Source organism: Bombina bombina, chromosome 6 (genome assembly GCF_027579735.1).
Source record: "Bombina bombina isolate aBomBom1 chromosome 6, aBomBom1.pri, whole genome shotgun sequence".
NCBI classification, from domain to species: Eukaryota; Metazoa; Chordata; class Amphibia; order Anura; family Bombinatoridae; genus Bombina; species Bombina bombina.
Genome location: NC_069504.1, coordinates 119910109 through 119927042, shown reverse-complemented (window position 1 = coordinate 119927042; position 16934 = coordinate 119910109). Strand labels below are relative to the sequence as shown.

At 41.1% G+C, this 16934-nt stretch overlaps 1 protein-coding gene across 3 annotated transcripts in view; it reads left to right on the top strand.

Annotated features, from left to right (window-relative positions):
* The window catches only part of LRRK2 (leucine rich repeat kinase 2), a 649887-nt gene that overhangs the window by 350877 nt on the left and 282076 nt on the right, over positions 1–16934 (top strand). For all 3 annotated transcript variants that reach the window (XM_053716587.1, XM_053716586.1, XM_053716588.1), the window contains 2 exons: positions 949–1006; positions 9684–9898. In XM_053716587.1, coding sequence (XP_053572562.1) covers positions 949–1006; positions 9684–9898 — 273 coding nt within the window. The remainder of the gene's footprint in view (positions 1–948; positions 1007–9683; positions 9899–16934) is intronic.

The window sequence follows — 16934 nt, the reverse complement described above, 5'->3', positions numbered from 1 at the left end:
AAATTAACTTCCTAAAGGTTGCCTAACTTCTTAAGAATTTCCCAATATTAAACATTATTTAATTGAACCATATCAGTACTGGTGGGTATATAGTGGTGTTTCTAGCTGATTGCGTTTGTTCAGTTTTTAGCTATGTGGGAAGGTAGAGTGAGCTGAAGCTTTGCTGTAGAAGAAACGTTGACCCTCATCCATACAGCGTGACCCTGCAGGTGCTAGCGGGCTAATGCTAGGTACACGCGAGTTGCTTCCTACGTTTTATATCTTTTGCTTATCCATGTGTTCCACATAATATGTCTTGGGAGACAGGCTGTATGTTTCTATGTATTGTAATATTTGTTGGGATTATAAATCTGGATGTTTGTCAACAGTTTTACTTGTTCTTTAGTTAATTCCACAAACGCTATCCCTTTGAATGTTTTGTACATGTATTTTATACACAGCTTAACAGTGTCCATTACATATTTAAATGCTTCCAGTTAAATGTGTTAGGATCCAGCATCGGTTGCCTTTTCAGTCGTAAGCAGAGGTTGTTTTCCCATAAATGCTTTCAAATTGTCTGTTGTGCTGCTCCATCAGACCTAATAAAGTTTTATGATAATGTGAGAGTACTAAATCTAAACTTTAATTTCTATGTATAAATCAGTTTCTTTATACTTGAATCTGAATCATATGAAGGCCCCTTGCTTTGCACAAAAGTTTTTTTGTTTGTGCCTATATTTCTGAGTTTATTTTGGGTCAGTTTTTTCTCTGGTTAGGTTCTTGCTAACTATTCTTGAATTAACTCATGCAGAACGTTTACTACCTACGTCAGTATTCACAGGGTATATACACATCAGTTCTGATATGGTTACAGAAACTGCTTTATCGGTAAGTAAACACATACAATGTGTATGTGTATGTAAAAAAATGTTCAGTATACCTAATTTTCATATGTTTGTTCTTTAATAGGGATCATTTGGAGATGACTTGGTACAAAGAAAGAAAGATTTTCAGATTGACTATCTAGGTAAGTCCTTATTAATTTCATTATAAATGTCTGAAAAAGGGATCACTTTTACTGGTAAAAATCCTTCTAATCACCACATAAGTATTTTTCCCCAGAATGTCCCTTTAATGCCTATAGTTAGGCTAACCAGACGTCCCAGTTTGGGATTGTCCCTGTTTGGAGGCGCTGTCCCACCCGATTGTTCATTCTGTTCCAGCCAATGCTGGCATTACAAATACCGGCAATGCAAAAGCCGTTTTTTTTACATTCTGATTGCAATTGGCTAGCATAGCTGACATGGGCAGTATCATCACGAAATGCTATACTGTGTAGGTTGCCGAATGCCCCCTCTAATTGCAAGTAGCACACAACCCTCTGATTGGAAGCCACACTCAGTGACACGCCCAAAAAGCTTTATTCATCCAATCCAAAAACGCGCTGCGGTGAGAGGAATTTAAGGTGTCATCTTGCAAAACACTAACAGCAGCAGTGACAGTGCAGGGCAGAACCGAGGCTATAAGAAACTGGTAATAATTGTTTAAGGAAAGGGAAGAAGAGGCTGAACCAGGACACAAAGAGAGTCAGTTACTGAAGCAAAGCAGGACTAGGAAAGAGTTAATCATAACCATGGCACCAAGGTACACAATGCAGAATAGGAGCGAATAAGACCAGGAATATCCAAGCTACCTCCCGTACAAACTACCATGCCTTCCCTTAGAGTGAGCATAATCGGTTCAGGAAATTGGTGAGTCAGAATCAGCAGTCATCACTGTGCCACAAGCAGTGAATATCACTCATTTGGGTCATAGTCTCATAAGGACTGACCCGTTGAAAATAGGAGGTACATAATAAATGCAACCAACTGGGATCTTGGTGTAGTATTATCCCATACTGGTTTTTAGTTACGGGAGCAACAATTACGTCAATAAATGGTGAAATCCTAATCTTTTCACTGTTTGGGTCAGTGCTTACCATGAATGCTACGTGATTAGTTATAATTCACTACCTCTACTCTAACCTCCCATCACTAGACTAGCGCTGACCTCTCAACCACAACCATTAACCACTAATGACTATAGGATTATTGATTAGGATGCGAGGAATGTAGTTATTCCTCCCAAAGCTCTAGGAAGCAGAATTAGACATCTTTTTCTTTCTCTTCTCTCTCTATTATACAGCAGATGCATAGAGGTTTAATATATATTTAAAAATTACCCTTTGTTGTCCCGCCAAATGAAGCATTTAAATGCAACAGATCAAATGACTACTCTTTTATATAAGTGAAAAATAAAAGGGAAGGGTGTAAAGGAGGAGCTCTGTTTTTTACAGTTTGCTATGGGGCCTAGGATTTCTTTAGTTATGCCCCAGACTGGTCAAGCAGTAGCCTCCCATTAATGAGCATTCTGTCCCTGCTCTTCAACTACTGACTGTTCATTCAGTTTTATTACTAAAATCTGGTCATGAACACAGACCAGCAGTTTAATGCTTCCATATCACAGTATCTACCTCCATCCCTGTACAATTGCATTGGTCATACTAATGACAATTAACACTGCAAACACGTACATGTATATTGTTCAATATAATATGATTCCTCTATATATCTAGAAATACTAATTCGCATAGCCATATCCTCACCATCTCTGAGTAGTTTCTGCTTTAACTTCTGACTTTTCCAACCCTAACTACTTTCATATAACTGAATGATCTAGTGCCACTTGTTAAAACTTCTTTTCAAATCGGAGCCTATTTTTAAAGAGTTTAAATGATGCATTTGTGAGTATTTTGGAAAAGTAGTTCCGGTTTACAATCACCACACCCCTTGACCACACTTCCACTGGCACTGCGCTAGGTGGTCCCAGTTTCACCTCTAAAAATTATGGTAAGCCTATCTATAGTTAACAAACAGTAAAAGGATAGAATTATTTTGTTTGTGTGTAATACAGTGAAAGTGGATTTGTTTTTTAGGACATTCTCTTATATTCAGGTGGACAAGCCATCCAAGTGTCATCCACTGTGCTATTTAAAGGGAAAATAAATATGTCAGGGCTTTACAATTCCCCGGCACGAAGGAGCAATGGTTCCTACAAATGTGGCTTCAGTATGGTGCAGTAGTCATATATTCTTTCTTGATAGGAGAGAGCTGTGTACTCACAGCTGTACCCCTCTCCTTTACATGTTGTTAACTGCTGGCACAGCTGCTTGTCATTGGTGCTGTTCTGCTCCTGGTATCTTAGACTTGGTCACTCTAAGCTTCACTACTTAAATGGACACTAAACCAAAATTTGTTCTGCCGTGATTAGGATAGGGCATGTAATTTTAAGCAACTTTCTAATTTACTCCTATTATCAATCTTTCTTCGTTCTCTTGCTATCTTTATTTAAAAAGCAGGAATGTAAAGCTTAGGAGCCGACCTGTTTTAGGTTCAGCACCTGGTTTCTAAGCTTTACATTCCTGATTTTTAAATAAACATAGCAAGAGAACGAAGACAAATTGATAATTGGAGTAAATTAGAAAGTTACTTAAAATTGCATGCTCTATCTGAATCATGAATGAAAACATTTGGGTTTAGCATCCCTTTAATTTACATCTGCATACGATTATTATTATTATTATTAAAAAAGGCACAAAATGCAAGAGCAGTTGCACATTTTTTTTTTTACTTTTCACTAAATGTATTACATAATTACTTCTATACACAATGTATATAACACATTATCAATACAAACGGAAGCATATAGCTTTTCACCAGTATGTCTTCTACTCTAATAATTTCCTTTTCTCCAACATAGGTGTGTCCGGTCCACGGCGTCATCCTTACTTGTGGGATATTCTCTTCCCCAACAGGAAATGGCAAAGAGCCCAGCAAAGCTGGTCACATGATCCCTCCTAGGCTCCGCCTACCCCAGTCATTCTCTTTGCCGTTGTACAGGCAACATCTCCACGGAGATGGCTTAGAGTTTTTTAGTGTTTAACTGTAGTTTTTATTATTCAATCAAGAGTTTGTTATTTTGAAATAGTGCTGGTATGTACTATTTACTTAGAAACAGAAAAGAGATGAAGATTTCTGTTTGTATGAGGAAAATGATTTTAGCAACCGTCACTAAAATCCATGGCTGTTCCACACAGGACTGTTGAGAGCAATTAACTTCAGTTGGGGGAACAGTGAGCAGTCTCTTGCTGCTTGAGGTATGACACATTCTAACAAGACGATTTAATGCTGGAAGCTGTCATTTTCCCTATGGGATCCGGTAAGCCATGTTTATTACGATCGTAAATAAGGGCTTCACAAGGGCTTATTAAGACTGTAGACTTTTTCTGGGCTAAATCGATTCATTATTAACACATATTTAGCCTTGAGGAATCATTTTATTTGGGTATTTTGATATAATAATATCGGCAGGCACTGTTTTAGACACCTTATTCTTTAGGGGCTTTCCCAAAGCATAGGCAGAGCCTCATTTTCGCGCCGGTGTTGCGCACTTGTTTTTGAGAGGCATGGCATGCAGTCGCATGTGAGAGGAGCTCTGATACTTAGAAAAGACTTTCTGAAGGCGTCATTTGGTATCGTATTCCCCTTTGGGCTTGGTTGGGTCTCAGCAAAGCAGATACCAGGGACTGTAAAGGGGTTAAAGTTCAAAACGGCTCCGGTTCCGTTATTTTAAGGGTTAAAGCTTCCAAATTTGGTGTGCAATACTTTTAAGGCTTTAAGACACTGTGGTGAAAATTTGGTGAATTTTGAACAATTCCTTCATGTTTTTTCGCAATTGCAGTAATAAAGTGTGTTCAGTTTAAAATTTAAAGTGACAGTAACGGTTTTATTTTAAAACGTTTTTTGTACTTTGTTATCAAGTTTATGCCTGTTTAACATGTCTGAACTACCAGATAGACTGTGTTCTGAATGTGGGGAAGCCAGAATTCCTATTCATTTAAATAAATGTGATTTATGTGACAATGACAATGATGCCCAAGATGATTCCTCAAGTGAGGGGAGTAAGCATGGTACTGCATCATTCCCTCCTTCGTCTACACGAGTCTTGCCCACTCAGGAGGCCCCTAGTACATCTAGCGTGCCAATACTCCTTACTATGCAACAATTAACGGCTGTAATGGATAATTCTGTCAAAAACATTTTAGCCAAAATGAACACTTATCAGCGTAAGCGCGACTGCTCTGTTTTAGATACTGAAGAGCATGACGACGCTGATAATAATGTTTCTGAAGGGCCCCTAACCCAGTCTGATGGGGCCAGGGAGGTTTTGTCTGAGGGAGAAATTACTGATTCAGGGAACATTTCTCAACATGCTGAACCTGATGTGATTACATTTAAATTTAAGTTGGAACATCTCCGCATTCTGCTTAAGGAGGTATTATCCACTCTGGATGATTGTGACAAGTTGGTCATCCCAGAGAAACTATGTAAAATGGACAAGTTCCTAGAGGTGCCGGGGCTCCCAGAAGCTTTTCCTATACCCAAGCGGGTGGCGGACATTGTTAATAAAGAATGGGAAAGGCCCGGTATTCCTTTCGTCCCTCCCCCCATATTTAAAAAATTGTTTCCTATGGTCGACCCCAGAAAGGACTTATGGCAGACAGTCCCCAAGGTCGAGGGAGCGGTTTCCACTTTAAACAAACGCACCACTATACCCATAGAGGATAGTTGTGCTTTCAAAGATCCTATGGATAAAAAATTAGAAGGTTTGCTTAAAAAGATGTTTGTTCAGCAGGGTTACCTTCTACAACCGATTTCATGCGTTGTCCCTGTCGCTACAGCCGCATGTTTCTGGTTCGATGAGCTGATAAAGGCGGTCGATAGTGATTCTCCTCCTTATGAGGAGATTATGGACAGAATCAATGCTCTCAAATTGGCTAATTCTTTTACCCTAGACGCCACTTTGCAATTGGCTAGGTTAGCGGCTAAGAATTCTGGGTTTGCTATTGTGGCGCGCAGAGCGCTTTGGTTGAAATCTTGGTCGGCTGATGCGTCTTCCAAGAACAAGCTACTTAACATTCCTTTCAAGGGGAAAACGCTGTTTGGCCCTGACTTGAAAGAGATTATCTCTGATATCACTGGGGGTAAGGGCCACGCCCTTCCTCAGGATCGGCCTTTCAAGGCAAAAAATAAACCTAATTTTCGTCCCTTTCGTAGAAACGGACCAGCCCAAAGTGCTACGTCCTCTAAGCAAGAGGGTAATACTTCTCAAGCCAAGCCAGCTTGGAGACCAATGCAAGGCTGGAACAAGGGAAAGCAGGCCAAGAAACCTGCCACTGCTACCAAGACAGCATGAAATGTTGGCCCCCGATCCGGGACCGGATCTGGTGGGGGGCAGACTCTCTCTCTTCGCTCAGGCTTGGGCAAGAGATGTTCTGGATCCTTGGGCGCTAGAAATAGTCTCCCAAGGTTATCTTCTGGAATTCAAGGGGCTTCCCCCAAGGGGGAGGTTCCACAGGTCTCAGTTGTCTTCAGACCACATAAAAAGACAGGCATTCTTACATTGTGTAGAAGACCTGTTAAAAATGGGAGTGATTCATCCTGTTCCATTAAGAGAACAAGGGATGGGGTTCTACTCCAATCTGTTCATAGTTCCCAAAAAAGAGGGAACGTTCAGACCAATCTTAGATCTCAAGATCTTAAACAAGTTTCTCAAGGTTCCATCGTTCAAGATGGAAACCATTCGAACAATTCTTCCTTCCATCCAGGAAGGTCAATTCATGACCACGGTGGATTTAAAGGATGCGTATCTACATATTCCTATCCACAAGGAACATCATCGGTTCCTAAGGTTCGCATTCCTGGACAAGCATTACCAGTTCGTGGCGCTTCCTTTCGGATTAGCCACTGCTCCAAGGATTTTCACAAAGGTACTAGGGTCCCTTCTAGCTGTGCTAAGACCAAGGGGCATTGCTGTAGTACCTTATTTGGACGACATTCTGATTCAAGCGTCGTCCCTTCCTCAAGCAAAGGCTCACACGGACATAGTCCTGGCCTTTCTCAGATCTCACGGATGGAAAGTGAACGTGGAAAAGAGTTCTCTATCTCCGTCAACAAGGGTTCCCTTCTTGGGAACAATAATAGACTCCTTAGAAATGAGGATATTTCTGACAGAGGCCAGAAAAACAAAGCTTCTAGACTCTTGTCGGATACTTCATTCCGTTCCTCTTCCTTCCATAGCTCAGTGCATGGAAGTGATCGGGTTGATGGTAGCGGCAATGGACATAGTTCCTTTTGCGCGCATTCATCTAAGACCATTACAACTGTGCATGCTCAGTCAGTGGAATGGGGATTATACAGACTTGTCTCCGAAGATACAAGTAAATCAGAGGACCAGAGACTCACTCCGTTGGTGGCTGTCCCTGGACAACCTGTCACAAGGGATGACATTCCGCAGACCAGAGTGGGTCATTGTCACGACCGACGCCAGTCTGATGGGCTGGGGCGCGGTCTGGGGATCCCTGAAAGCTCAGGGTCTTTGGTCTCGGGAAGAATCTCTTCTACCGATAAATATTCTGGAACTGAGAGCGATATTCAATGCTCTCAAGGCTTGGCCTCAGCTAGCGAGGGCCAAGTTCATACGGTTTCAATCAGACAACATGACAACTGTTGCGTACATCAACCATCAGGGGGGAACAAGGAGTTCCCTAGCGATGGAAGAAGTGACCAAAATCATTCTATGGGCGGAGTCTCACTCCTGCCACCTGTCCGCTATCCACATCCCAGGAGTGGAAAATTGGGAAGCGGATTTTCTGAGTCGTCAGACATTGCATCCGGGGGAGTGGGAACTCCATCCGGAAATCTTTGCCCAAGTCACTCAGCTGTGGGGCATTCCAGACATGGATCTGATGGCCTCTCGTCAGAACTTCAAAGTTCCTTGCTACGGGTCCAGATCCAGGGATCCCAAGGCGGCTCTAGTGGATGCACTAGTAGCACCTTGGACCTTCAAACTAGCTTATGTGTTCCCGCCGTTTCCTCTCATCCCCAGGCTGGTAGCCAGGATCAATCAGGAGAGGGCGTCGGTGATCTTGATAGCTCCTGCGTGGCCACGCAGGACTTGGTATGCAGATCTGGTGAATATGTCATCGGCTCCACCTTGGAAGCTACCTTTGAGACGAGACCTTCTTGTTCAGGGTCCGTTCGAACATCCGAACCTGGTTTCACTCCAGCTGACTGCTTGGAGATTGAACGCTTGATCTTATCGAAGCGAGGGTTCTCAGATTCTGTTATCGATACTCTTGTTCAGGCCAGAAAGCCTGTAACTAGAAAGATTTACCACAAAATTTGGAAAAAATATATCTGTTGGTGTGAATCTAAAGGATTCCCTTGGGACAAGGTTAAGATTCCTAAGATTCTATCCTTCCTTCAAGAAGGATTGGAAAAAGGATTATCTGCAAGTTCCCTGAAGGGACAGATTTCTGCCTTGTCTGTGTTACTTCACAAAAAGCTGGCAGCTGTGCCAGATGTTCAAGCCTTTGTTCAGGCTCTGGTTAGAATTAAGCCTGTTTACAAACCTTTGACTCCTCCTTGGAGTCTCAATTTAGTTCTTTCAGTTCTTCAGGGGGTTCTGTTTGAACCCTTACATTCCGTTGATATTAAGTTATTATCTTGGAAAGTTTTGTTTTTAGTTGCAATTTCTTCTGCTAGAAGAGTTTCAGAATTATCTGCTCTGCAGTGTTCTCCTCCTTATCTGGTGTTCCATGCAGATAAGGTGGTTTTACGTACTAAACCTGGTTTTCTTCCAAAAGTTGTTTCTAACAAAAACATTAACCAGGAGATTATCGTACCTTCTCTGTGTCCGAAACCAGTTTCAAAGAAGGAACGTTTGTTGCACAATTTGGATGTTGTTCGCGCTCTAAAATTCTATTTAGAAGCTACAAAGGATTTTAGACAAACATCTTCCTTGTTTGTTGTTTATTCCGGTAAAAGGAGAGGTCAAAAAGCAACTTCTACCTCTCTCTCTTTTTGGATTAAAAGCATCATCAGATTGGCTTACGAGACTGCCGGACGGCAGCCTCCCGAAAGAATCACAGCTCATTCCACTAGGGCTGTGGCTTCCACATGGGCCTTCAAGAACGAGGCTTCTGTTGATCAGATATGTAGGGCAGCGACTTGGTCTTCACTGCACACTTTTACCAAATTTTACAAGTTTGATACTTTTGCTTCTTCTGAGGCTATTTTTGGGAGAAAGGTTTTGCAAACCGTGGTGCCTTCCATTTAGGTGACCTGATTTGCTCCCTCCCTTCATCCGTGTCCTAAAGCTTTGGTATTGGTTCCCACAAGTAAGGATGACGCCGTGGACCGGACACACCTATGTTGGAGAAAACAGAATTTATGTTTACCTGATAAATTACTTTCTCCAACGGTGTGTCCGGTCCACGGCCCGCCCTGGTTTTTTTTAATCAGGTCTGATAATTTATTTTCTTTAACTACAGTCACCACGGTACCATATGGTTTCTCCTATGCAAATATTCCTCCTTAACGTCGGTCGAATGACTGGGGTAGGCGGAGCCTAGGAGGGATCATGTGACCAGCTTTGCTGGGCTCTTTGCCATTTCCTGTTGGGGAAGAGAATATCCCACAAGTAAGGATGACGCCGTGGACCGGACACACCGTTGGAGAAAGTAATTTATCAGGTAAACATAAATTCTGTTTTTGTTTTGGTTTCTCTTTGTTTCATACGTTATCATTTCTTTCCTTGTCTAGGTGTATCTGCAAAGACTCATTTACATAAAAGATCTGATAGCTTTTCATCTTTGACTGAAAAAGAGTACATTAAATCTCTAGATATTTCAGCCAATGACTTGGAAAGTGTAGACCTGGCACCAAAAAAATCAAGTTTAACGAGTCATTTAGAACGTCTTGAAAAATTGGAACTTCAACAGAACTCACTGTCTTTAATTCCAAAATCCCTCTGTGAAGTAAGTCACATCAAATTCAGGATTGTTTTTTTTCATAGACTGTTCACACCTAGGTTTGATGAATTTTTCTGAGCACTGTTCTTTTTTTATTTGGTCAGTTATTGGTGGTGGGTGTAAAAACTGTGCATAAAAGAAATGAAAGTTTACTACATAGTTAAAGGGACATGATAATGCAGTAATAAAATGCTTCAATTGGTAAGGGCATTGTGGATATATAGTGTTCCCACATTTGGCTTCTACTTTCCTGGGCCATTCCCTCTTGATCATGGCCCTCTGCGCTATTAATAATCAAGATGAACAGCTCTTTCTAGGCAAAAGCATGCATGCCATTGTTTTTTGTTGTGCAAGATGCAGGAGGTAGCAGTAGGTCATCTACAGGTTGCAAATGATCAAACCGAGCTGTGGATGGTTGGCAGCTGCCTGTTTTATGGTAGGATGGGTTTCTAGTAACATATTTGTTCATGCCACCTTGTATACACATACATCAGATTCACCACCGCTGCACTATGGTGTTTTACTACAGCAATACAGCATGTGAGCCATTCTTTAGTGGCATATGTCTGGAGCCGAAAGTCACCATCTCAGTACAGCACAGGGGTAATTTCTTATTTCCTTCCTAATATAGGGGGAGTCCACAGCTTCATTCCTTACTGTTGGGAAATACAACAGCTAGTCACCAGGAGGAGGCAAAGACACTCCAGCCAAAGGCTTAAATATCCCTCCCACTTCCTTATTACCCCAGTCATTCTTTGCCTTTCGTCACATTAGGAGGTGGCAGAGAAGTGTCAGAAGATTCGGAGAGTCCTGAAAAAGGGTATCTGCCCTTCGATATAGGACTGGAGTTTTAAGTAGTCATGTCAACCTCTCAGTAAGAGTATTGATGAAAGTTAGAATCTGGAGATGCAGGGAAAGTTTTTCTGCAAAACCATCCAGACTACTGCTAACAGCTCCTAAGCAATCAGTGTTGACATGTTTCACTGCCTGCTTTCTCTCACTCAAGTCCATGTCAGGTGCGCTGCTATAAGACTGTCACACTTGAGAGGCCGTGTTCTGTTCCACAACATGGATCCTGGAGGTAAGATGGTTTAAATTTTTACACATAAAATGCTATAACAGGGTCACAGTGTGGCTCCTTTATACCTTGATAGGATCCAGGGTTAATATCCTCTGAAGGGGGTTTATTGAACAGTTGGGGTTAATTTATCAGTGTATTAATTATTGACATGCTGCTTTGTGTAATTTTTTTCCTGGGCTGATAGAATGTGTTTTTTTGGCTGGAACAAACAGGTTTCACTTTTAAGTTTCACTTTCGTTTTTTAAAAGTGTTGCACAGCTCCTATTACTTGCTGTACTTGTAAAAACAGGGGATGTACTGTCTTGCACTCCATGTGACTGGGTGTGGTCTACTTTCATTTCCTCCATTCTGGCTGAGACTTGAAACTGAGGAGAGCGTTTCCTCTGTTAATTTTCTGGCTCGGAGTCCCTAGCGTCTAAGCCTCCTACTGCGGAGGAACCGTCCTTTAGATTTAAAATTGAGCACATGCGTTTTTTATTAAAGGAGGTCTACGTTAGAGGTTCCAGAGGCCGCGCTGCCTGAAGAACCTATGATACCTAAATTAGACAGAGTTTACGAAGACAGGAAAGTTCCTTTGACTTTTCCTGTTCCTGTTAAGATGGTGAACATTATTAAGATCAAATGGGAAAGAATTGGTTCTTCCAATCTCTTATCCCAAGTACCAGGGTGTAATTACTGGGTACTATAATAGACTCCATATCAATTAGGATATTTCTAACAGACCAGAGATGTTGCAAGCTAACTTTGGCATGTCTTGCCCTCTGAACCTCCTTTATTCCCTCTGTTGCTCAGTGTATGGAGGTGATTGGTCTCATGGTGCCCTGCATGGACATCATTCCTTTTGCCAGGTTCCGTCTCAGACCTTTACAACTGTGCAAGCTGAGGCAGTGGAACTGCGATCATTTAGTTCTGTCTCAATATATTGTATTAGACAGCCGGTTGAGAGAATCATTCTCTTGGTGGCTCTGTCCAGATCATATGTCCAGAGGGACATGCTTCTTAAGACCATCCTGGGAGATTGTGACTAAGGACGCAAGCCTCTCCGGATGGGGAGCTGCTTGGCGTGCAAGGAAGGCACAGGGGTTGTGGACTCAGGAGGAGTCCTCCCTCCCGATCAATATTTTGGAACTACAGGCAATTTTCAAGGCCTTGAATGCTTGGCCACTTCTGGGTTCGTCCCAGTTTATCAGATTCCAATTAGACAATATAACCTTGGTGGCTTACATCAACCATCTGGGGGGAACGAGAAGTTCCTTGGTGTTGGCAGAAATATGTAGCAAGTGGGGTACGCGGGAGATAGATCTCATGGCGTCCCGTCTCAATACCAAGATATCTAGATATGGGTCAAGGTCAAGGGATCCCCAAGCAGATCTAAAAGATGCACTAGCAGTGCCCTGGAGGTTCAAAGTCATATATCTTTTTTCTCCATTACTGCTTCTTCCTCGAGTGGTGGCCCGCATCAAGCAGGAGCGGGTATCAGTAATCCTGATTGCTCCATCGTGGGACATGGTTCGCGGATCTAGTGGGGATGTCCTCATCTCCTCCGTGGAAGTTACCTTGTCACAGAGACCTGCTGATACAAGGTCCATTTGTTCATCAAAATCTAGATTCTCTGAGGCTGACTGCGTGGAGATTGAAAGCTTAGTCTTACCCAAGAGAGGTTTCTCTGAGAGTGTCATTGATACTCTTATTCAAGCTCGTAAACCAGTTACTCTGCGTATCTACCACAAAGTGTGGAGGACCTACTTATACTGGTGTGAAGAGCGTGGTTTTTCCTGGCACAGAGTTAAGGTTGCCAGGATCTGGCTGCTGGAGAAGGGCCTTTCTGCTAGTTCCCTGAGGGGACAGATTTCGGCCCTGTCGGTTTTATTGCACAAGAGACTGGCTGAGTTTCCAGACGTGTAGTCCTTTGTTAAGGCTCTGATTAGGATCAGACCTGTGTTTAGATCTGGGGCTCCTCCTTGGAGCCTAAATCTTGTTCTTCGGGTTTTGCAACAGGTTCCGTTTGGGCCTCTACATTCCGTTAACATTAAATTGTTGTCTTGGAAGGTTCTCTTTTTATTGGCTATTGCCTCTGCGTGCAGAGTTTCTGAGATTTCTGCTTTGCAATGTGAGCCCCCTTATTTGATTTTTCATGCAGATAAGGCAGTTTTTACGCACTAAATTAGGTTGTTTCAGATCGCAATATCAATCAGGAGATTGTGGTTCCTTCCTTGTGTCCTAATCCTTCTTCATCGAAGGAACGCTTACTTCACAGTTTGGATGTGGCTTGCACCTTGAAGTTCTATCTTCAGGCTACTAAGGAGTTTAGACAATCTTCCTCCTTGTTTGTTGTCTGTTCGGGGAAGCGTAAGGGGCAGAAGGCTACTTTGACTTTCCTACCTTTTTGGTTAAGGAATGTCATCCGCTTAGCTTACGAGGCAGAGGGACATCATCCTCCTGAGTGGATAACGGCTCATTCCACTAGAGCAGTGGCTTCCTCTTGTGTCTTTAAGAACGAGGCCTGTATGGATCAGATTTGTAAGGCGTTACCTGGTCCTCTTTACATAATTTTTCTAATTTGTACAAGTTTGATGTTTTTACTTCGGCTGAAGCAGCTTTCGGGAGAAAAGTTTTGCAGGCTGTGGTGCCCTCAGAATAGGGTCCGCCTCTTCCTTTTTGTTCCCTCCCGTTATTCATATAGTGTTCTCTGGAGCTTGGGTATAGTTTTCCCAACAGTAAGGAATGAAGCCGTGGACTCTCCCTATCTTAGGAAGGAAAACATAATTTATGCTTACCATATAAATTCCTTTCCTTCTGGATAGGGAGAGTTCACGGCCCCCGCCCGTTTTTTCTTGTCTATGGGCGGTCCCCTATTATTTATTTTATTCTTCTGGCACCATTTATACCCTAATGTTTCTCCTACTTTCCTTGTTCCATCGACAGAATGACTGGGGTAATGAGGAAGTGGGAGGGATATTTAAGCCTTTTACTGGGGTGTCTTTGCCTCCTCCTGGTGACCAGGTGTTGTATTTCCCAACAGTAAAGAATTAAGCTGTGGACTCTCCCTGTCCAGAAGGAAAGGAATTTATCTGGTAAGCATAAATTATGTTTTTAGAGTATTTTATACCCTATGGCAGAATCAAGCGTCTTAAATTACCAGCCACTGTTGGTCATTTCTATACAACGTGAAGAAACTGTATAGATAGTTTGTAGAAATTGAACTGAACTGCTGTTAGGACAATTATTGACATACTGAAGTGAATCTCTTTTGCTATTAACCCCTGCAATGCCTTTAGTTAGTAACAGCAAAGGGCACACAGTTATTTGAGGTAATTTGGAATTTTTGTGTAATGGATAAAAAAAAACGAACCCCCCCCCCAAGAGTTAATAGTGTAAGACACAGCTGAAGACATGAAAGGGTTAACTTCACAGGGCACAATACTAGTTGTTCAAAAAAACTGAAACTGAAGGCAGGAAAGGGTTAACTTTACAGGGCACAATACTAGTTGTTCAAAAAAACTGAAACTGAAGGCAGGAAAGGGTTAACTTAACAGGGCACAATACTAGTTGTTCAAAAAAACTGAAACTGAAGGCAGGAAAGGGTTAACTTCACAGGGCACAATACTAGTTGTTCAAAAAAACTGAAACTGAAGGCAGGAAAGGGTTAACTTTACAGGTGTTTATGCAGCCTGGTTACTCACAACAATGTATAAACATTGTGTTTACAGTGGCAGCACTGAGACTAAAATAAGAAATTACCCAGCTCAGGAACAGCCTTTAACTAATTCCTTTGCCAGGATTAAACAGAAAGCAGTAGTGCAACAGTAAAATATTTTAGTTCCTTAGAGCATTTTCCTGTTGCTCCGCTATGTCCCTTTAAGTGAGGTTACAGTTCTCAGATGATTTAAAAGGACATGAAACCCAAAACATGTCTTTCATGATTCCGATAGAGAATACAATTTTAAACAACTTTCCAATTTACTTCTATTATTTAATTTGCTTGCTTTCTTTGTTATGCCTTGCTGAAATGTTTATCTTGGAAAGCTCAGGAGCAGCAAATAACCTAGGTTCTATTTGCTCATTGGTGGCTGCATATTTATACTGATCATTGTCTCACCCATGTGTTCAGTTAGAAATAGTAGTGCATTGCTGCTCCTTCAACAAATGATACCAAGAGAATGAAGCCAATTTGATAATAGTTGTAAACTGTAAAGTTCTTTAAAATTGTATCTTATACCTAAATCATGATATAAAAATGTTGGGCTTCATGTCCCTTTAAAGGGACATTAAATATTTTGAGATGGTAATATAAAATGATAAATTGTATATAATAAAACAACTCTGCAATATACTTTCATTATTTATTTTGTCCTCTTTGCCTGTAATTCCATTCTGAAATTGTGAGCTTTTCGGTTCCTGTTAGAAATGGAAGTGCAGAACACTGTTAAATCCAGCACAACCATTGGCTGCACACTCTAGTGACCTATTTATAACTGTCCCTAATTGGCCACAGCAGAGAAGGTAACACAAGTTACAACATGGCAGCTCCCAGTGTTTTATAGACACTAAAACTTTACACTTATTTTGTCACTTTTTAAACAACTTATGAAACTTTAAAAAAATACATCTACATGTTACTCATGGACTAATCTTTTCTTTGAATGCATCATTCTATCTAGCATGTATTTAGTGTTTAATGTCCCTTTAACTCAAATTATGTTATAGACTGTTTGCAATATATGTTCCATTATTTTATTATGAGGCAAATATAACCAATCCATATCATGTTAAACAGGAAGTCATTGCCTTCTGAATTATTAGGTATCTGAATTGTATAATCCAGAAATAGACAGTAAAAAGACAATGTAATAGCACTTAGTCTGAATTTCAAATTATCAGTAGATTTGTTTTTTCTGAGAAATGTCAAAGTTTGTGTCAATTTCCCTGCCCACTGTATCATGTGACAGCCATTAGCCAATTACAGACTCACATACATATACTCTTGCACATGCTCAGTAGGAGCTGGTGCCACAGAAAGTCTGCACATAAAAAGGCTGAAAACAAATTGATCATAGAAGTAAAATTGAAAGTTTAAAATTGTAATCTCTGTCTGAATCCTGAAAGTTTAAAGTGTCAGTAAACCTTAAAAATAATGTTATATAATTCTGCACATAGTGCAGAATTATATAACATTATATTAGCGCAATCTTTATAAATCATAATTTCCCCTTTGAATTTTTTAAAAAAACTGCTGTTTTACAGACCCGCTCTCTGTGATCTTCTGAGCGGGTCTGTTTTTTTCAAACAGCGCATCGGGCCAGCTGTATAGTCACAGCCCGGCCCGACCGCGCCATAGCACTAAGTGCAGCTCGCTCCTTCTCTGTCAGACAGCAGGAGCGAGCTGGGTTTTACTGTCCCTTTAATTTTATATTTTATGTTTCTTTAACGTCACCTGAATTCTTCTATTAAATCACTTAAACACTGTAACATTTAATAAGTAGAAAATCACCCAGTGTATGGGTTGTTGCTATCACATGAGTGTGGTATTTAGACTATCGAATCATTTTTGGCACAAACTCCCTTGAATAACAGTACAAAGCAAAATTTGAGCTCAAACCAGCAGCATTTAGCTTTTTCAACTCTAACCTGAACTCTGCTGCCATCTGTTGGCTAAAACCCAGAACACGTTACCATATTTAGTCCTTTAACACTTATTTTATTGCGAATTAAAAAAAATATTCTTCATAAATCTGTAACATTATATTGATGCTAAGTAAAATTCAGTTTTAAATAGAAAACTGGCACAACATTGTTGCACAACTTTGTACGTTAAAAGGGATTACAAACTAAAAAATAGCAAACACATAATTAGTCATTTTAATCGATTCAATTTTCTTTTTAAGGGAAATTGGTCAGTGGGGCCACATCTCAAATTTGTTGCACCATATTCTTGATCCACAACAAGTCTAGTTATTTTAA